This window comes from Talpa europaea (genome assembly GCF_964194135.1).
Source record: "Talpa europaea genome assembly, chromosome: 1".
Lineage (NCBI taxonomy): Eukaryota > Metazoa > Chordata > Mammalia > Eulipotyphla > Talpidae > Talpa > Talpa europaea.
This window is the reverse complement of record NC_140073.1, coordinates 58,632,939-58,648,420: the sequence shown is the minus strand read 5'-3', so window position 1 is coordinate 58,648,420 and position 15,482 is coordinate 58,632,939. Positions and strand designations below refer to the sequence as shown.

The following is a 15,482-nucleotide window of genomic DNA, read 5'->3' as shown; positions in this document are numbered from 1 at the left end:
AAAGTTTACACTTGAACCAGAAATATTCTTTATCTGGCCCTTTCATTGTCATTTTGAAACCATTTAATTCAATGGAATTTTATAAAAACAACCAGAAAATCAGAACTGGGGTTAAGTTTAGGTTCCAACAAGTAACTTTTATTCCCCCTTTTTCTTTTTCTTTTTCTTTTTATAATTTATATATATATATATATATATATAATATCATTGTTCATTTTTGTACAATGTATGCTTGTATGCTTTCTCATTTCAGGTATATTCCCCATAAAATTTCCACCACCAATCCACCCATACACCATCACCATAGTCCCTTGTGTTCTTCCCTCCCCTGCTTTGATCCCTCTCCATCCCACTCCCTTGCAGAATGTTCCTGATTTATAGTTGCCTTCTAATTTTGTTTATGTATTTATTATTGTTGTTATTTTTTCCCCTGATCTTTTATTTGGTCTCCCTATATTCCCCCTATAAGTGAAGCCATCCAATATTTTTCTTTTTCCCTTCCAACTTATTTCACTGAGCATAATCCCTTCTAGCTCTATTCATGTTGCTGCAAATGGCATGAGTTTATCTTTTTTGATTGCTGAGTAACATTCCATTGTATATATATATATATATATATATATCACATCTTCTTGATCAATCATCTGTTTTTAGACATTTGGGTTGCTTCCATATCTTAGCTATTGTAAATAGTGCTGCTATAAACATAGGAGTGCAGGTATCCTTTTGAATTAATGCTTTTGTGTACTTTGTGTAGATTCCTAGGAGTAGAATTGCTGGGTCATATGGAAGTTCTATCTTTAGTAGGTCAAGAAATATCCACACAGATCTACATAGTGGTTGGACCAGTTTGCACTCCCACCAGCAGTGCAGGAGAGTTCCTTTCTGTCCACATCCTCCCCAACATGTGTTATTTCCTGTTTGTTTTTTTTTAATATGCAATATGCATCATTCCCACAGGTGGAAGGTGTTATCTTATTGTAGTTTTGATTTGCATTTCCCTAATTATCAATGATCTCGAACATTGTTTCAGATACCTATTTGCCATTTGTATTTCCTCTTTGGTTTTTTTTTTTTAGTTATTCTTTTTATTTATTTATTTATTTATTTATTTAAATAATAAATTTTATTTTTATATTCCCCATACAATTGCAGCCACCCCATTCTGACCCCAATCACTCCCCTCCTGTCCCCGCCCCCCTAAAATTGTCTCTGGTTCATAGTTTTATGTTGATTTTGATTTTCACTTTCTTATAGTTATTCATTTTCCTGGTCCCTTATTTAAGTTTTCTAGATTCCTGCTATGAGTGAGTCCATCCGGTATTTTTCTTTTTCTTTCTGGATTATTTCGCTGAGCATGATCCCTTCCAGCGCCATCCATGTTGCTGCAAATTGCATGTGTTTATCTTTTTTGAATGCTGAGTAATATTCCATGGTATATATGTACCACATCTTCTTGATCCAGTCATCTATTTTTGGGCATTTGGGTTGTTTCCAAAGCTTAGCTATTGTAAACAGTGCTGCTATAAACATAGGGGTGCAGGTGTTCTTTGGAATTGATGTTTCTGTGTCCTTTGGGTAAATACCTAGGAGTGGAATTGCTGGATCATATGGAAGCTCTATGTTTAGTAGGTCCAGAAATCTCCACAAAGCTCTCCACAGTGGTTGGACCAGTTTGCACTCCCACCAACAGTGCAGAAGAGTTCCTTTTTCTCCACACCCTCGCCAACATTTGTTGTTGCTAGTTTTTTAATATGTGCCATTCTCACTGGTGTAAGATGGTATCTCATGGTAGTTTTGATTTGCATTTCCCTGATGACAAGTGATGTTGAACATTTTTTCATATGCCTGTTGGCCATTTGCATTTCCTCTTCAGAGAAGTTTCTTTTTAGCTCTTCTGCCCATTTTTTGACTGGATTATTTTCTTTGTTGTTGTTGAGTCTCATCAGCTCTTTGCAGATTTTTGTGATCAGTCCTTTATCATTAGTGTTGGGTGCAAAAATGTTCTCCCAGTCAGTGGGGTTTCTCTTTGTTTTTGTTATTGTCTCTTTTGCTGTGCAGAAGCTCTTTAATTTGATGTAGTCCCAGCTGTTTATCTTTGCCTTCACTATCACTGCTTTGGGTGATGTGTCTGTAAAGATGTCTTTGATGTGCAAATCACGTAGTGTTTCGCCTATATTTCCTTCTATATATTTTATGGTTTCAGGTCTTATGTCTAGTTCTTTACTCCATTTTGAGTTGATTTGCCATCCTTCCAAAAGCAATATACAGATTCAATGCTATTCCAATCAAAATTTCAATGTCATTCTTCAAAGAAATAGAACAATTATTGATGAAATTCATATGGAATCACAAAAAACCCCGAATAGCCAAAGCTCTCCTGAAAAAAAAAAAGAAGGGAATGGAGGCATCACACTCCCAGACTTCAAACTATACTACAAAGCCATAATCATCAAAACTGCATGGTATTGGAACAAGAACAGACATACAGACCAATGGAATCGAATAGAAAATCCAGAAATAAACCCATAGATTTATGTATTTCCTCTTTGGGGAAGTGTCTATTTAGCTCTTCTTCCCATTTTTTCACTGGATTGTTTATTTTGTTTGTATTGTGTAGTGTGAGATCTTTGTAGATCTTTGTGATCAGTCCCTTATCAGTAGTATGGAGTGCAAAAATTTCCTCCCAATGAGTAGGGTGTCACTTTGTTTTGGTTAGTGTCTCTTTTGTTGTACAGAAGCATTTTAGTTTGATATAAATACAGATTTTTCCCTTTTCCTTCACTTTCTTTGCTTTGGGGGACATGCCTTCGAAGATGTTACTGAGATGTAAGTCACATAGTGTTTTGCCTCTATTTTCTCTCTATATTTTATAGTGTCAGGTGTTATGTTTAATTCCTTTAACATTTTTGAGGTTTCTTTTTTTGTGTGTGCATAGTGTAAAGTAGAGGTCTAGCTTCATTCTTTTGCATATAGCAATCCAGTTTTCCCAGCACCATTTATAATTGTCTTGTTCCACACATAATCTTTTCTCTTTTGTAAAGGATTAGTTGTCCATAAACTAATTGTACATAAACCCCTTTCTGGGTTTTCTGTTCAATTCCATTGGTCTGTGTGTCTGTTTTTGTTCCTGTTCTAACAGTTTTAATTATTATGACTTTGTAGTATAGTTTGAAGTCTTAGAGTGTGATACCTCCATTCTTCTTTTTAGTCAGGATAGCTTTGGCTATTTGAGGGTTTTTTTGTGGTTCCATATGAATTTTATCAAAACTTATTCTATATCTTTGAAGACTGTCATTGAAAATTTTATCAAAATTGTGATGACTCTGTAAATTTAAATAAATCTTAAAAAAAAATTCTGTAAATTGCTTTTGGTAGGATTGCCATTTTGATAATGTAATTCTTCCAGTCCAGAGCAAAGGATGTTTTTCCAGTTATTTTGTCTTCTATTTCCCTTTTATCAGGAAATATTTATTGGGCCTCTCCGGTGGCACAGTGGGTGGGGTGCAGTGCTGTGAAGTTAGCCGCAGCTTCCACAGCTCCGATTAGATTCCCAGCCGTCCAGGGAGATTCCCACATGGCACAGCAGACCTCTCCTGTCTCGCCCACTGCTCCACTCGGCAGTGTTTTTGGTCCTTCTGCTTGTTCTGCTCCCTGCTCTGTCTCTGGTGAATTCTCTCACCCTCCCACGCTTCCGGCCTGGCCCCCAGTGCTTGTATGAATGAATGAAATCTTAAAGAAAAAAAAAAACTTAAAGAAATAAAGAAATATTTGTTAAGCAACTTTATGTCTTTCTGAACAGGTACTTCTTTTCAAGTCATTTATATTTCAACTTTATTTTCAATTTGCATGTGCTGCATGTGTTAAAGTTATCAAAGGATGCTGGATTTCTGCCTGTTTAATAATGTGCAACTTTATGGAAACTATTTTTTTTCTTTTTAAAACCATACATTGCTTATGTCTTTTAACATATAAATACATCTACATTGGTGCAGATGATTGCAAATGTCAATTAAGTATTAAGGAAATGTAAATGAGAGTTTCCTGATTTTGCAATGATTCCCACATGACTAGTTTTGTACTCCCCCCAGCCTTTTATTTCAGTTCCTTGCACAAGTTGTCTAAATGGCCACTCCCCCATTCTCTGAATCTCAAGTCAAGTATTTGCCAGTAGTGTCAATATGACCTAAGTGGGGTCACTCTTGGACTCAGAATTGCTGTAGTGTTGAGTATGTACACTTGATTTAAACTGAACTACCCAGGCTCCTTCTTTAGGATCTCCAGCTGAGTTTGGAGGTAGGAGGTCATTTCTTTTGGATGACGAAACTATGAAGAGAGCCACTAAGAGACTACTGGCTGCTGTCATCTCCATATTTACATGCCAAGAAAGCTGAGCAAATGAAAAATAGAGCTAACTTGTTGGTGTGTGAGAATCTAATAGTATTTCCTAAGATTTATTGGAGTGGCTTGAACATTTGAGCTATGTGAGTACTCCTGGGAGCTACCCTACATATGACCTAGGCAATTCAACGGGTTTCTGATTTTTGCAAACAAAAACTCATGGTTAATCATTTGGATAGAGTGCACTTGCTTTAGTAAATGATTGCTTAAGTAAGCATCTTGTACTTATTAAACTCTGAATTTGAGAAATCTTTCCTATTAAGGAAGCTTTATTCCTAGGACTCCCACAAGTTTAACTACATTAGTCAAGGACTAGAAAGTCTCAAGGGTCACCCTCAATCCTATTTGGAAAAAAGGCAGAGCATAAACTCTCTGCTTTCATAGCTGATGAAACTGACTTCTGAGAGAAAACTCTGTTTCTAGTTACTGTGCTAGTTTGTGGTAACATCAGGGCTAGGTTGCCATCTCTTAATTTTCTAAAGCTGTCCTGCATGGGGACTTCAATAATAGATTTCAACATAGAGAAAGTCACAATATTTTTTTTAGTGATCTTTAATTGGTATTAGTCCATTTTTCTTTCTCTTTCCTTCATAAGACTGCTTGCCAACAGATCCTATCTAGCTGCCAGTAACACTCCAAGTGCATGAAAGTGCCACTTCTGTTCTCAAGAAGTTTACTATCTGGTGAGAAGGTAAACTTCTAAAAGGCATTGCAATTATGCAGGACAAAGTTCCTAAAGGGGACTGCTATGCAAACATCCACTAAGGGAGGACCCAACCTGTCTCAGGTAGGGAGTGAGTAATGTCAAGACTTTGTCCAAACCACTCATGGCCATTGTTCCCAGCCTTGTTATTACCATTATTTAACTCTATTAAAGTCAAACACACAAGCTTCCTTTTGTAATAGGCTCAGAAAAATGGAGAAAGGTAATAATGGATGTTTCCATTACTTGATAAAGGTGAAATACAATATAAAGTCAGTTAATAAAGGTCTCTATCACCCCTAACTCCCGGCCGTTCACAACTACTGCCATAGATACCACCACTGCTGGTGTTTGTTGCCAAATGTGCAGAGAGGAACACTAGCCCTGTGCAACAGATCATGAGAGAAGAAGAGCTCTGTGGCCAGATCTGTTTATGAAACACTGCACAGCCAGCCCTGCTTGGAGAAGGAAGAGGAGAGAGGCAGTTTCTCCCCATACCTCCCATGCTAACCTGCGCTTACTTTCCTTACTTCACATGATATTGTTGTGAATTTTCTACTTCCAGGTGGCTCTTGTTTCTTCAGTTCCCCGAATGTCCTCCCACCCAGGAGACTAGACACTTCTTCATTTAATGCAACAAGTCCAGTCACATGCCACATACTGTGAACTTCTAGGACTCTGAGGAATCCTATGATAAAGGATCATTTTGAGTTCACTTACTATTTCCTAAAATTGCTTCACCATTAGAGGCCTTTTTCCCAAGTATCATCTTAATAAACTTCAGAACACACTTTGAAACAGTTTATTCTAATAACATTGTCTTTCCAAACATTCTCATATACAACTTAATAATAATACTTACACAATGTAGTATGGTTTTACAAGTGTTTCATTTTCTTTCCAGGTCTGCTACCACTATTGCTGAATTCTTTCACATTTTGCCTTGTTTTATACACATCCTCAGCAACCTTATGAGATTAGCATTATTTTAATCACATATTATAAAAAAAAATTGAGACTTGGACAAAGGTTACAGTGTCTTTTCTAGGGTTACATAGCTTGCAATTGGCAGACCTAGGACCTGTGTCCTTCTAATGCACCTTTTCTCTTGTATTAAATGAATAAATACACAAATAACAACAATTTAAGGTGACCAGAAGATTCTGAAAATGGGGAATGTACCTAAATTTCATTCAAAAGCTTATATAGGATATAATTAGATCACTGTGAGTCAATTAGTTGTCAGCATCTAAGTATTTCTGAATGAAATAAGTTTGCTTTGCTGGGCAGGGCATCTGCAGATAAAAATAGAGCCTGAATAGCCCAAACTAAACACATTCAGAAATGGGCTTGTGGTTTAGTTCAGTTGGAACCCAGTTAAATAGGGGAGTTAGTGGAGATGAGACAGAAGAGAAATTGGGGCCATATTAATGTACCTTCAGGTATTGATTCTGAGCAGGAAGGTGAGCCAATGAAGTTGTTCTAAGCTAAGAACTGGAGATGAGGTGAGACCATAACCTGGAAAGTAATCAGACAGTCTGGCAGGAATATGGAACAGTATTGTCATGGGAAGAAAATGAAAATATGTACCCAGGGAAGAGACTATAGAGGGATTGACCCTGATGAAATTTCATAGTGACTGTGTTAAGGGATCAGATCACCATCATTGTCTCTGAACTAATAGATAATAATCACATAACTGCTGACTCCAGAGCATGCTAAGGAACAGAGTGTGGAGACTTTGGTGAAGAGTGTTTGTCCATGGAAAGTGCTCAATGATTATTGCTGAATGACAAATGATTTTACTTAGCTATGTGATATTTTGATATGTGATAGAAACTTCAAATTGAGCTATTTCTTTTTTCTTTGTTCATAGGAGTTCTTAGAGTGAAGAAAGGGACAGTGTTATTCCACATTAGGAAGATGAAAACATATGTTGAGTATTGATCCAGAGATTTTGTTAGGCTAACAATGACTTTTTTAAAAAAGATTTATTTTTATTTATGCATACAAGAACTGGGGTGTAGGCCAGAGGTGCAGGGCAAGAGAGGATTCATCAGAGTGGGGAGCAGAACAGGCAGGTCTACTGAAACACACCGCTGAGGGGAGCAGTGGGCAAGACAGGAGAGGTCTGCTGTGCCATGTGGGTCAGGTCCCTGGCTGGGATAAAACTCAAGCCACAGTGGCTGGCAATAGCTTGATAGTGCTGAGACTTTAGCCCCTGTGCCATCAGGGAGGCTTCTTAACAATGGCTCTTGAGTTACTGAGTTAGACATCAGGAATTTGGTCAAGAATTTGGTGGGAGAATCAGGTTCAAGTTTTTTTTTTTTTAATAAAATAATTGCTTTACTTATATAATAAGCATAAGCATAACAATAAGCATAATATTCCATAAATTCAGGATAGTAAATACTGCTGGGAAATATAGGGAAAACATAGGATTAGGAGGAGGTAAACATTTATTATATTTCTTTATGTAATGACCCAATCAAATACTGCAAAATGATAGGATTTGATAAAACTAATGATAGTGTACATATGTTTGTTACAGTAGTATTTATATTTTCAATATGCTTTTATATTTATTAGCTTCAATAAATGAGGGGAAAATAGGCTATCTATATGCAAAAAACTCACATTTGAACTTCTTCTTACACTATACATAAAAAACAAATCAATATGGATCAGAATTCTGGCAGTTAGCTAGTCCCGTGAAGTTTCAAATACAAAAAGGTGATCAAAAGGTAATTTTGTTTAGTTTTATCAACTTGTACACTTTTACAAATTGTTTTTATTGCTGTATGTTTTCACTCAAGCCTATGGTATTTTAACAAGGGTGGCAGAAAGAGTTTCATTTATGCTATCTGGAAAAGTGAGGGTTTCAAACTTTCTACTAAAGAGTTATTTGAAGCCTGGCTGAACTGAATGTGACATACAAAGGAAAGATAAATAGAAAACTGAAAAGAAATTGTTCAGTTTGAATTAACAATTGATTTAGCTTCATGAAAATTCTTTTTTTAAAAAAAGATTTATTTATTGATTTATACAAGCACTGGGTACAGTCAGAAGCTCAGGAGGGTGAGAGAATTCACCAGAGCCAGAGGGGAAACCAGAGCAGGCAGACTGACGAAGCACACTGCTGAGGGGAGCAGCGGGTGGCAGGACAGGTCTGTGCACCATGTGGTATCCTCGCCTGTGGCCAGGGATCTAACAGGCGCTGCAGAGGCTGCAGGCAGCTTCGCATCCCAGCGCTCAACCGCTGCCCCACTGGGGAGGCCCTTCATGAAAATTCTTAAGAGGCAAAATGATATTTAAAAATACATATAATATATCCTGATAAATATACATGTAGTTATCGATCTTCAACTTTTCCCACAAATATAATATTTCTAATGCTAAAACTTTTGTTAAGTGGTTGCTATTATCTTTATATTACAGGTGAGGCCCAAGAAAATTGAGTGCTTTGCCTAAGTTCATCTAGTTATTAAATAGCAAAAGTTACCCAAAAATGGTTTCTGGAAAAACAGAGTTTAACAATTATTATTTTAATTTTTATTGAAGTGACATAGCATTATAGCATCGTGTGTTTGAGATGTGTGTCACTATAGAGGAATATCTGTATATATACTATGTTAGGCTCACCAATGATATCTTTCACCATTGAATTGACCCATTTTACCCAGTTCACTTACCTTCCTCTTTCCCTGCCCTTCTGATAAACACTAATTTGGTACTGAAGAATAATATATTAATTTTCTTTTTAGTTCATCAGTTTGTTTTCTCTATCACATATTGGTGACTTGTTTCACTAAGCATAACACCATCTAAAAATATTTTGTTGCAAATAGCAGGATTTCATCTTTCTTTTTATGTCTAGTAGTAATCTACTGTGTTCTACAGCACATCTTTCTTTCTCAATTCATCAATGGACATTTAGGTTGTTTACAACTCTGGGCATAAATAATGCTACCATGAACATGGAGGTGCATGTATATCTCAGAATTATTTTTTTTTTCATAATCATTGTATAAATACCCAGAAGTGGGATGACTTGGATCATGAGGAATTTATATTTTACATTTTTTGAGAAATTTATATACTACTTTCCATAATGACTGTACTAATTTACACTGAGAGTGTCAAGGGTTCCCATCTCTCCACATTTTCTCCACCACCTGTTGTTTCTTATCCTTTGAAACATAGCCACCATCACAGGTATGAGGTTTTGAAACACATTTAATTATTTTTAATATTAGAAATTTAACTTTTGTTACTGTGAATGAGCAAGTCCTTTGAAAGATTTGAAAAATTGTATGTACTTCCCTAGCCATGACTGATTTTAGGCCACTGAAGTATTATTTTTAGCAGGGCAAGATCAGTGCTCCCAAGTCTGAGATGTAAACTTAGTTTGAAGGAGCCCAATAAAAATTCTTGATTTCAGTAGGAAGAAATAGACCCCAGAAGAAAACGGTGAGTATTAATGGGGGAGACAGAGGCAAGAAATACCACTTGGGCCAAATTACAAGTGCCTGCCACTCTCGTCCCCATGTGAGGTGTGAACTAACCTAAAAGATAACTGCAAAATGTTTGTGTTGATTCTTACAGGAAGAATTTAAAAACCCCTGTTCTGTGTAAAACTTCTTACAGCAGTGTTACTATCTAGTGGGCCATCTGCTCTAATTAAAATTTCACAGAGCTGAGGAATTTAATAATTTAATGCCTTAACTACAGAGCCTTTAGTGTTGTTTTGTTTTGTTTTGTTTTGTTTTTCTTTTTTGAGGTTGATGTGTTTGGAAAGATTAGGGGAGATTAAATTCTTTGGCAGATTCTAAGTAGACAGAGACTTCAGATATTTTTGCTCTCTGGCATTGGGGGTTAGAGATTAAATAATTTGTCACCAGAAAGATGTTCTTAAGAGCTAATTAAAAACCTGACAGTACCAAAGACCTCAACTAGTTCAATTTATATACTTTCCTCTATGGGAAGATCAGAATCACCACAGCTTAAATCACTGTATTAAATGATACTTCCAGAAGAAAAAAGCATTCTTAATTATATGACTGGCGTTAAGCCTGGGCATATATTTTAGAGAAGTGGAGAGTCTTTCAATATCTGACCTCTTCCTAGATAAATTATCCTTCTTATGGATTTTTTTTTTTAGCTTTCTAAGTGATTTGAATGTGCAGTCAGTCAGGACTGAGAACCACTGATTTGGAAATGAAATTATTTTACTATCTGTTGTAATCCTAGGAGACACTACAATGTACTGGGTTCAGGGTAGGAACTGGAATTAGGCCAGTCTGATTGACCAAGAATGACTGACTGACCAAGAACTTATTCTGCTCTGGATCCGTTGCCTCAAATTGTTGAAAGTTAAAATTTCCTACCTTTAAGTATCACTATGAGCTCTCTAATAGATTTTTGTGAGGATAGGCTGTGAACATTGTTTCATAATTAAAGCAGCTGCAATATGATCAGCTGGGAGTAGACAGCTGGGATTCTGTTATCTCCTTCTACAATACACAAGCAATAGTCAAATGGGACCCTGAATATTGATTTATAAGTGGCTAGGCAAGTTCCCTAAAACCACCCAGATGCAGTGCTTCTTTATCAAGGTAGTCTGGCTAATGAAGGAGTCTTGGATGCCTAAGGGAGTCTACCCTCCCCTACTTTTCTTGAATCAGAGGCAGTAGAGGAGCTGGACCAGGCTTCTAATCCATAGACAAGTGGCTACAATCAAGAGCAAAGTTCTGGGGCCTCCCTGGTGGTGCAAGGGGTCAAGTCTCAGCACTATGAAGCATTGGCAGCCACTGCAGCAAGCCTTTGATCCATGGCCAGGGAGCTACCCACATGACACAGCAGAGCTACCCACATGGTGACCTCTCCTGTCGCACCCACTGCTCCCCTCAGCAGTGTATTTCTGTCCTCTGCCTGTTCTGCTCCCTGCTCTGCCTCTGATGAATTCTCTCACCCTCCTGCGCCTCTGGCCTGTACCCTAGCTCTTGTATAAAAATAAATAAATCTTTTTAAAAAAAATTTAAAAATCTTTAAAAAAAAAAAAAAAAAAGCAAAGGTCTGGCGAGGTCTGTCCCTAAGAGTCAGGGCCTGGCTGGGTCTGATTAATGCCCAGGGACAGTTAGTTCAATTTTGAACCCTGAGAACAGCCCTAGGAAGTCAAAGAGGTATGCCAAGTGTATAAAATGACTTTCAGGCATAGTGACCTGTCCAGCAGGGAAGAAGGAAAAGTGCAGCGCTTCTCTGTACACTGGCAGACATGCATGAGGCAGATGCTAGAGCTGAAAGTAGAAAAGCCACCTCCACTCCATCAATAACAACAAAATCGTTAAGAATGAAAATCCGTAGTTGTTTGTTGATTTTGATTTTTTTTTCTTTCTTATAGTTATTCTTTTTCCTGGTCCCTTATTTAGTTTTCTAGATTCCTATTATGAGTGAGACCATCCGGTATTTTCCTTTTTCTTTCTGGCTTATTTTGCTGAGCATGATCCCTTCCAGCTCCATCCATGTTGCTGCAAATTGCATGTGTTCATCTTTTTTGAATGCTGAGTATCAGATGGTTTCATTTATAGGAGGAATGTAAGGGAACCAAATAAGGGACCAGGAAAAAAATAATCATAAGAAATAAAAAAATAAAATTAACAGGCAGCTATTTATCAGGGACACTCTGCGGGGGAGGGAGAGAAATCATAACAGGGGAAGGGATGTGTTCTTACAAAGGGACTATGGTGATGGTGCACAGGTGAATTGGTGATGGGGATTTCGTGGGGACTATACCTGAAAGAAGAAAGCATGCATATGCATTGCACAAAAGGGAAGAATGATGTAAAATATATATAAAATAAAATTAAGAAATAGATTTAAAAAAAAAGAATGAAAATCCAGTCCTTACCTTATAGGGCTTTACATGTGATTAAATCACTTTATGACAGTTAAATACCCTACACACACCTTCTGACAGCACCAGTGACCACAGCACCATGCCAGATAAGGTGAAGCTTTTTTTTTTAATTAGATCAGTGTTATCACCAAGACCATTGTACAGATGAGAAAAGGAAGGCTCAGAGACATGACTTTTGTCTGGTATAAAAACCAATAACAACCGCATCACAAACAAGCACGATGCACCCAGAACCTCACCTTGTAACTTAGATTGAGAAGTCCTCAGAAACATTTGTATTCAGAGGCTGTGGAGGGGGTAGAAGATAATCAGGCTGTTCTCTGGAAATCAAAATGCTACTTTACGCTTTGATTGTAGGAGAACCCAAGGTTGGGCTTGAAGAATGTGAGGAACATGCCAATGAACATTTGTGTTTAATGTCATTAGCCCTAAATATCATTTGGAAGCCATTATTAACTTAAATTTGCCTTGTGATATGACTTCATGCATTGATCTCTAAATATATTAACAGCTTTGACATACATCCAAAAATCAAGGGTAAGTAATTTCACTTCAATTTGGACAAAGTCTTATCGTAAAACAATTTGACAAGAAAGTCATTATTTCTTTCCATTATATATGAGGAAAAACATCAAAGAAGTTCTCCAAATTGTGATTAAAAATAGTCAAAATGGCTTTGGATAAGTAAAGTTTAGGGCAACAGTAGTAAATATTTAATCTACAGTGATAGAATAAACACTTTATTTTAGATTTAAATGTTTGTTCTCTATTTTTCTGCCAAATTAAAGTTGAATTCATTCTTGAAACTAGACTCCTATTTCTGATTTCAAATTTTCCTTTAAAGATTTATAACTGGGCCTCCCCTGGTGGCGCAGGCGGTTGAGCTCAGCGCTGTGAAGCTGTCCGCAACCTCTGCAGCACCGGTTCGATCCCGGCCAGCCGGCAAGAGTCCCACATGGCGCAGCAGACCTCTCCTGTCTTGCCCATTGCTCCCCTCAGCTGTGCATTTCAGTCAGTCTGCCTGTGCTGTTCCCTACTCTGTCTCTGGTGAATCCTTTCACCCTCCTGCGCATCTGACCTGTATTCCAGTTCTTGTATGTATGAATAAATAAATCTTAAAAAAAATAAAGATTTATAACCACCAGGATTGCCTAGGTGATGTCGCAATGATAAAAAACCCCAAATCTCAGTGACCTAAACTCACAATGACATAATTCCCACTCATGTTTCATCTATTATCATGTGGTACTTGGCTGTTCATGATCCTCATTTGTAGGCCTCATCTCTATGATTCATGATTACAGAAGCACGGCAAAAGGAACAGGGTGAATTGAACATTGGCTCCTCTTGTTTCTATTACACAAGAGACACATCACTTCTTTTCATTCTTTCCAATGAAATGCACATGTTTATGCCTAATTTCAAAAGGTCAGAAAAGCGCATGTCTATCACATGGCCAGAAGACAAAGCCAGACATGCTGGTGAAACCAGATGGCCACTATAATAAGAATTTTATTGGTCCTATTTCATATCATGTTCACAAAATGACTTATGGTAGAGGCAATTGTTAATCTAAGTTAGATTGAAGATTTATGTTTCCTCCACAATATACTTAAAGACACTAGTTTATGTAATTAACACTTAACAATACTCGAAAACCTAAATATAAGTGATATTTCTGCTTAACAAAGAAAAACAGACATTGCCTGTTTTCTTCCCTAAATGTCAATGTGAGCAGTAGATATAGATGTAACAGACTCATTTCAGTATTAATTTTGCTCCATACAATAAGTCTATCTATCTACCTATCTGTCTATTTTATATTTATATAAGTATATCTATATACTTATATAAATATAAAATATACTTAAATACTTAAAATAGTTTAAGTATTTGAAAATAAGAAAATTAGCCTTTAATTCCAATCCAGCTTACTAAGTGAGCCAATCAAACATTATTTCCTAAGTGACAAAACACTTTCACTTTTGTGAAGGACTAAACATTTCCCACAGAATTGTGGGAAACAAAGTTCTTTGTAGCAATAAGTGAGGATGGGGCCTCCCTGGTGGCACAAGAGGTTAAATCTCAGCACAATGAAGCTATCCATAGCCACGGCAGCACGAGTTTGATCCCCGGCCATGGAGATGACCCACATGGCACAGCAGACCTCTCCTGTATCACCTGCTGCTCCCCTCAGCAGGGTATTTCAGTGGATCCACCTGTTCTGTTCCCCACCCTGTCTCTGGTAAATCCTCTCAACCCCCACACCTCTGGCCTATACCCCAGTTCTTGGATGCATAAATAAATTTCTAAAAAATAATAAAATGAGTGAGGATGAGGGAAATAGAAATAGGATGTATGGGTAGGTTATAAGAAGATATATTTAAATGAATTGCCAAAACTGCTGCTCTTTCATCACATATAGATTTCTGCTCCAGCATTAGTTTAGAATATTGATTAAGTGAACCTGTTACTTTTTTTCCCTTAGGAAAATATAAACATCGACGAAGCCTCCAGGTGCCTGGTGAAGCACATACTTGCAAACGAGTGTGGCCTAATGGAGTCCATTGAGCCAGATGTTGTGAAACCCCACCTTACACCACCCAAGGCTGTCAGCTGCTCTGGTTGTGCCAAGTCCTAGCAGGCTTCTTTGCTGGAAGATCCTAGATATCATCTCATCATCTCCTGAATCGTGCCTCATTTTTTACCATTTTGGGTAAATGTCAGTATAGGGCTACACATGTGACAAACCAAAGATCTATGCCTGTGTCTTTTGTGTAAGAGAGAGAGATAGCAAATGTTCTTTTTATGTATTTCCCAGCACCAGCACAGTGTTTACAATCCTTTTAAATATTTAGTCTGTTACAGAATTGTGTTGCAGAAGCTGACCAAAAATTCTGCCATTCCAAAGCCAGCCCTGCTATTTGCTTCTTTGAACCAGTCGAGGCCTCAGGTTTTAGAGAAAGGGCAGAGTAGCAGACTGGCTGTCAAGTTAAGCACAGGCATTCATGTTGCCCCTGGTGTCTTTGTCCAGATTTCTATACATTGTCTGCTGGTTTGACAGGCCTATTGAGTAGAAACAGTATTTTCTCCAAAGATAACTTCCATTCTCTACAGAGCTAAGAGCTATCCCGATTTAGCTCTCAGAGTCATGTACACAGGCTTCCTGGGCTTTGTTGCTGTTATTGTCTGTTTAACTGAAAACTGTATGAAAAGATAGATGTGCCCCTTATATGTGCCCTTTTGTTAACTTTCTCAGATTCAAGTTGTGGGACTCGTATGTATGTGTGATATATATTATATATATTTTCACAAGTGAAAACTAAAACATTAAAAGATGTTGATTTCCTGTTTCTGAAAGTGTTTTGGTTTTCTTAATATTGTAAACCTTTTTTTTTTTTTTGAACTATGTATCCATGTTCTCAAGATCCATTTCTAAAGTTTCACTTTAAAAAGAAGATG

The 15,482-nt window shown here is 37.3% G+C and overlaps 1 protein-coding gene across 1 annotated transcript in view; it reads left to right on the top strand.

Annotated features, from left to right (window-relative positions):
- The window catches only part of RAB38 (RAB38, member RAS oncogene family), a gene marked incomplete at both ends in the record, with an annotated part of 62,170 nt that extends 47,509 nt beyond the window's left edge, over positions 1-14,661 (top strand). The window contains one exon of the mRNA XM_084255553.1: positions 14,509-14,661. Within this exon, the coding sequence (XP_084111679.1) occupies positions 14,509-14,661 (153 nt within the window). The remainder of the gene's footprint in view (positions 1-14,508) is intronic.
- Between the last annotated feature and the right edge of the window lie 821 nt (positions 14,662-15,482).